Below are 6,309 nucleotides of genomic sequence, written 5' to 3' on the forward strand. Positions count from 1 at the left end.
CTTTCCACCTGTAGGGGAAAAGCTTTACAAGTGGTAAAGCAGTGCTGCAGGTACCTCTCTCTCCCTCTCCCTCTCCCTTTCCCTCTCTATCTCCTTCTTCCCTCTCAATTTTTCTGTCTCTATTCAATAAATAAAAAAAACTATTTTTAAAAAGAGAGAAATGAAAATCTTATTTCTGTCTGTCCCCATTATTCTTCTGCCAGCCTGTCCATGTTTCTGTGGGCCTGCCCCACCTCTGTAGTGCTTGTCACAGCTGACCACACTCTCTGTCCAATGTGCTTGCCTCTCCCTTCACCCCTTCTCTTCCTCCAGCACCTCAGTTTCCACAGAGCTGCCAACCCCTAATGCAGAGATTCCTCGAGGCTCTCCTGCATGTCCTGCCTTCATGATCTTTTACTCCACCCTCTCCAGGATGGTTTCACCCAACCCCACTGGTATTTTGCTGAGTTTCAATGCACTAGGCTATAAAAATCAATTCAGTTTGTCCCCAGGACTTTTTGTATGCTGTGCTGGGAAATAAGCTATAGGCTTCAAGAATGTGTCATGCTGCTGATCTGCCTTCTGGCCCTATTTTTACTTCACATTCACAAAGAGAAGAGGAAGGATTTCCCAGCACCACTCCACCATCCATGGAGCTCCACTGGCACTGCTCATGTGGTGTGGGGAACTGAACTATGTCCTAATATATTAGGATAAGGCACCATCTGGGGTCACCAGAATTTCCTTCAACTTTTTTTATTGGAAAATGTACATAACGGGGGGGGGGGGTTCGGGCGGTAGCGCAGTGGGTTAAGTGCACATGGCGTGAAGCACAAGGACCAGCGTAAGGATCTGAGTTCGAGCCCCCAGATCCCCACCTGCACTTCATAATCGGTGAAGCAGGTCTGCAGGTGTCTGTCTCTCCCCCCTCTGTCTTCCCCTCCTGTCTCGATTTCTCTCTGTCCTATCCAGCAACAATGACATCAATAACAACAATAATAATAATCACACAATGATAAAACAACAAGGGTAACAAAAGGGGCGAAAAAGCCTTCAAGAGCAGTGGATTCGTGGTGCAGGTACCAAGCACCAGCAATAACCCTGGTGACAGAAAGAAAGAAAGAAAGAAAGAAAGAAAGAAAGAAAGATAGAAAGAAAGAAAGAAAATGTACATAAGATACAGTTTGCCTTTTTAACTGTACAATGTAGAGGCATTAAGTACATGCACACACTGTTACATAATCACCGTTATCATCATATCTCTGAAATAAGTGCAGCCTAGAATGTTCCCAGCTGTGACTAGGGACTGTGAGATTGGACTAACAGGGACTCAGAGGTCACCCAGGCTTCTGTGCTAAGTATGAATATATATGGGCCCCGGGTCAGACTGAAGGGGCAAACAGTTAATTGTATTTATAGATTTTCCACAAGTTTGGGAGTTATACTCTGCCCTAATACAGATTTCTAATTCTATTCTCAATTCTGATGCCATCTTCCCAGACAATATGTTTAGTCTAGCTTCATATTAGCTATCAAATTCAAATAAATATTACTAAAGTCATGAGCCCCATGGAACATACCTAAAATAGACTTCCTAGCTTCTTTCCACCCTAAAATCCTGATTCTCACCTGCTCGATTCCTACTTTCTGGTTCTGATTTATTAAATATTTTTCCCTGCTTTATGTCTTACTGCCTGCCTTTCAGCCACCAAGTTGCAGATACTACTATGATTCCATCCTGACCTCTCTGGGCGGTCAACCTCATGTGTCCCAAAACATCTCCTCCCCAGAGCTCTACCCAACTAGGGGAAGACAGAAACAGCCTGGGGGTATGGTTGACCTGCCAATGCCCATGTCCAATGGAGAAGCAATTACAGAAGCCAGACCTCCCACCTTCTGCACCCCATAAAGAATTTTGCTCCATACTCCTAGAGGGATAAAGAATAGGGAAGCTTCGTGGTCCGAGAGGTGGTGCAATGGATAAAGTGATGAGGTCCTGAGTTCAATCCCCGGCAGCACATGTACCAGAGTGATGTCTGGTTCTTTCTTTCTCCTCCTATCCCTTTCATTAGTAAATAAATAAAATATTTTTTTAAAGAATAGGAAAGCCTCCAATGGAGGTGATGGGACACAGAACTCTGGTGGTGGGAACTGTGTAGAATTGAACCCCTGTTGTCTTACAGTCTTGGTAATCATTATTAAACCACTAATAAAAAGGAGAAGAAGAAGAAGGGGAGGAGGAGGAGGAGGAGGAGGAGGGGGAAGAGGAGGTAGTGGTGGTGGTGGTGGTAGTTGCTCTCCAGCTTCTGCCTCCCAGTGGCTTACCCCACTGATGTTCTGGTGGACAGTCAGGGACTGAACCAAGGACACGGCTACAAAGAAGGCACTGGGATGTGGTGCTGAGAAGACAGGGAGGAAACTGATGCAGGTTTTCCAATAGCTCAACTCCAAGCTGTGGTTTGGATCCAGTGCCTTCACCAGCTCTTATGATTGCTCTTCCAGGTCTCTAAGAATTATGCAAGTTCTAACTTGTCAGTTTGGGGGCTGGAAGGCTATCTCAAGACAAGAGCTGGTGATAGAGGGTTGGTATTTGACTGGGCTGTTTGCTGTAGTCCTGGCTATTTTTCTGATACTGTGTTTGAAAGTTTCTTTTCACACTAAAACCAAATTTCCTATAAAAACACACGTAAGCATTCACATCCCCCAGTTCCTGCTGGGGGAATGAACCCCTGATCCTAGCTGGCATGGTGGCTGTCTTTGTCCTGCTGAGCTCTTGGTATGGTGACAGACAATGGAGGCTGTGCTGTGTCCATCAAACCACTCAGCACAAAAGAAAGAACACCGGCCCTCAGGAATCCCCTCTCTCAAGTGGATCTGCCCCTTGTGCCAGGTTTCCCTCACTCTGGGAAGGCTGTGATAACAGTCTCCTAGTCTCTGTCCCTTGATAACCCTTCCTCACAAAGACCCCCACATCACCTCTTTCCTGGTGACCTTTATGTCACTACTTTGTTATATGTGACTCAGTGAACCAAGCTCAAACTGTCTTTCTCAACCCACAACACATTTCACTGAAACCACTGACCCAACCTTACATCTGCCCCCTTTTTTATTATTTATTTAGATACGACAGTGGGAGAGAGATCCAGAGTACTACTCTGGCATATGTGATGCAAGGGACTGGACATCATGCTGCCAAGTCAGGTGTCCTAACCATTGCACCACCTTCCTGGGCCACATCTGTCCCCCTTCTTATCTACTTTCCCTCCTTATAGAATGGGGTCCATTTCTTCACTCTTTCTCTCTCAATTGCTAACACATCATCACCATCATCAATGAACTGGGGCCCAGCATGCACCACTTTAATGCTCCTGCCACTTTTCCAACTAGATAGAGAGACAAACACCACAGCACTGGAACTTCCTCCCTACATGGGCTCTCTGATCTCTCCAGCCCAGCAGTGCCTCCCTCTTGGAGCACTAACACCATGAGGGTCATTTTCCTTGCCCAAGTAGACACCCAGCCCTCTGAATACCAGGACACATCATCACCTTCTTCACAGACCCCAAAATACACTGCTAGGAATCAGATAAACACCCATTTTGCTGACCTGCCTGGGGGAGCCAAGTCCCCCATTATGATGAGGTCTCGCTGGGGGCATATGAAATCAGTGCCTATGTGTGCAGGCATGCAAGGTACAAGCAGTGAACCCATGGAGCAGCTGAGTTGGCACTGGGTCTGTTTCACGTGGATGTGGGCATTCAGGGAGTCCCAGCAAGGTGCCAAGAGGGAACCTACAGCAGGTGTGCAGCAGAGGTTGACAGGGCTGGAGCATGCCATCTGGGACACAATTGTCCTTGCACAGGGTCACCCCCACCCAGGGAGAGGGACAGCAGTAACAAAAGAGGAGAAAGGCCAAGGGACTCCAGCAGCCAGAAGAGTCTCTGAAATGTGTTTTGGAGCTTCCAGCAGTAGGAAGACTAGACACCCTTTCACCCCAACCCAGAGAGCATGCTGCTGGGAATTCCACCATAGCTGCTGCAATCAAAAGCCTGGAGCCAGGGGGCTCGAGCTCCCACCCCCTGCAGCACGGAGAGGGACAGAGCCTCACCACTGAACAGGAGACCTAGCGCCCTCCTGCCCCCCTATGCAGCCCAGACTGGGGGTGCCAATGCAGGCTGTGGACCCCAGAGGATGAAAAGAGAAGGGCCACTTTCTGATGTGGAATTGGGGGGCATATATGACTGGAGAGACAGTTTGGCTTCTGTCTGCCTGGGGGAGGGACAGCAAAGGAAAAACATCCACAGAAGCGGGTGGGTGTGGGGGTGAGGGCTTTCTTTCCAAAAGAGCCTTGGCATGGGGTAACCCTGGACCACTGTTGTCCCCGGCTGAGACTGGGGGAAGTGACCTGGGTCCTGGGTCAGCCTTCACTAAGAGCACAGAACACACACACAGGCAGAGGGGCCTCCTGCCTTCTTCCCCTACCCTCTAGCTCTTTCTCTGGAGTTCTCTGTGGATGGAGCGGGGTATGGGAAGGAAAGCAATGAGGGCTCAGTGCTTGCAGCAGCGCTGACCTTGCAGACTAAGGGCAACAGAACCAACCGTGGCTCAGAAGAGACCCCGGTGGCGAGTTTCAAACAACCCTGCTCCTGGCTTACAAAAAGTCACCATGCTTGTCACATCACCCGAGCCCACTCTCACTCTATGTAAACAGACCAGACAGGTGGGGAGATACTCCCCCCACCACAAGGGTCCCCCCCAAAGTTCAAGATCCACCGAGTGAACCTTACAGGGTTTTGAGCCGCACCCCCTCCAGCCATACACACTGTAGCTTTGGGCGACACCGCGTGACCGCTGCGGGCCCTGGCGACCTGTCTGCAGCCTGGGTGCAGCTGGGGGGGTTCTAAGCGGACCCATTTAGCGCAGCTGAAAGTTGGGGGGCCCTGCGGCCGTACCCTCAGACCGGGAGGGGGCGCCCCACGTCCAGCGCGGACCCCTCGCCCACTCCTGGCGGGGAGGGGGCGCCCCAGCCCCGGGCCCCTCACCTCTGGATGTGGGTCCTGCCATACAGAATCTGCTGCAGCAGGGTCACCAGCGCGAAGGCGCAGATGAAGATGAAGAGCAAAGTCCGGTTCCCCAGCAGGTCCCTGCCGGCCGAGGGGTCGGCGTAGCGCATCCTGGCGGGGGAAGGAGGAGGAGGGAGTGCCGGGGGTGGTGCTGGCCGGGGGTGCGGGGGGCCGGTCGGGGGGAGGGGTCCGGTCAGGGGCTTCCAGCACGGCCGGCCGCTTGCGCGGCTCCGCGGGGCAAAGTTTCGGGCGGGCGCAGGTAGCACCCCAGGGTGGCCGGCGGGGAGCTGGGCCGCAGCCCCGGCCTTCCCTCCGAAGCCTCCGCCCGAGGCGCTGGAGCCCGTCTCCCCGCGGTGCCGCCAGGTGCGCCGAGCCGGCCCCTCCCGCGCGGCGGCGGCCAATGGGGAGCCCACCCTCCCCCGCCGCCGCCACGTCCGAATAGCCCGCAGCGCGGGGGCGCCCAGCCGCTCGGGCTCCGCAGGAACGGGAGGTGGGACCCTGCCGCGGAGACGGCGGTCAGGGCGGAGAGCAGCTGGGGGCTGGGAACCCGGGACTGGGGGGCTAGGGGCCAGCCGTGGAGCTGGGGCCCGAGGGGTGGAGCGGGCCAGGCCGGGTTCGAATCGCGGAGGGAGAGCCGGCGGCGGAGCGCGAGGCTCAGTGGCCGGGGCAGCGCGGGACACCGAGTCTCCCGCCCGCACCGCCCGGGCCTCTCGGGGACACAGGCAAGGTCAGCCCGGCTGCCCTTCAAGGGCTGCGAGCGGCTCCGCAGGCCGATGCCTCCCACCCCCAGGGGAGGCGGTGATTCCAGGGGCTCTTGCCACCCGCCACCGGCCCTCCCCCAACCGCAGCCCGCAGCTGCTCATCAAAGAGCGTGTTGTCACCCAGACACAGGGACCTTGTCTCGTCCTGGGAACCGCCACAACGCTCAGGTCTGGCAGCCGGCGCCTTGGGATGCCGCGGTTCCCCAAAGCTGTAATGAGGCACTAAGTCTGGCAAGGTCTTAACTCGAGAGTGCAAGCCCAGGGGAGGGGGATAAACAAAGATAAGCAAAGACAAAGTCCTGCCTCTTTAGAAGCCCGAACCCCTAACTGACCTCCCACCGGTCTGTTTGCCCAGCGACATTTGTCACCTGACACCACAGTCTGACCATCTGCACCTGGGAGTCACGGTTCAGGGTCAGACCCCTGAACCCTCCCTGGACAGTTTTAGGGTACCCCTTGCAGTCATTTGGGGAAAGGGTTCTATAGTCAGTTCTGGGGGTCAACTC

At 53.9% G+C, this 6,309-nt stretch overlaps 1 protein-coding gene across 4 annotated transcripts in view; it reads right to left on the minus strand.

Annotated features, from left to right (window-relative positions):
* The window catches only part of ST8SIA5 (ST8 alpha-N-acetyl-neuraminide alpha-2,8-sialyltransferase 5), a 72,450-nt gene extending 66,689 nt beyond the window's left edge, over nt 1–5,761 (minus strand). For all 4 annotated transcript variants that reach the window (XM_007515940.3, XM_060173828.1, XM_060173827.1 and 1 more), the window contains exon 1: nt 5,022–5,761. In XM_007515940.3, the coding sequence (XP_007516002.1) occupies nt 5,022–5,152 (131 nt within the window). In that variant the 5' untranslated portion in view covers nt 5,153–5,761. The remainder of the gene's footprint in view (nt 1–5,021) is intronic.
* Between the last annotated feature and the right edge of the window lie 548 nt (nt 5,762–6,309).

Source organism: Erinaceus europaeus, chromosome 15, assembly GCF_950295315.1.
Source record: "Erinaceus europaeus chromosome 15, mEriEur2.1, whole genome shotgun sequence".
Lineage (NCBI taxonomy): Eukaryota > Metazoa > Chordata > Mammalia > Eulipotyphla > Erinaceidae > Erinaceus > Erinaceus europaeus.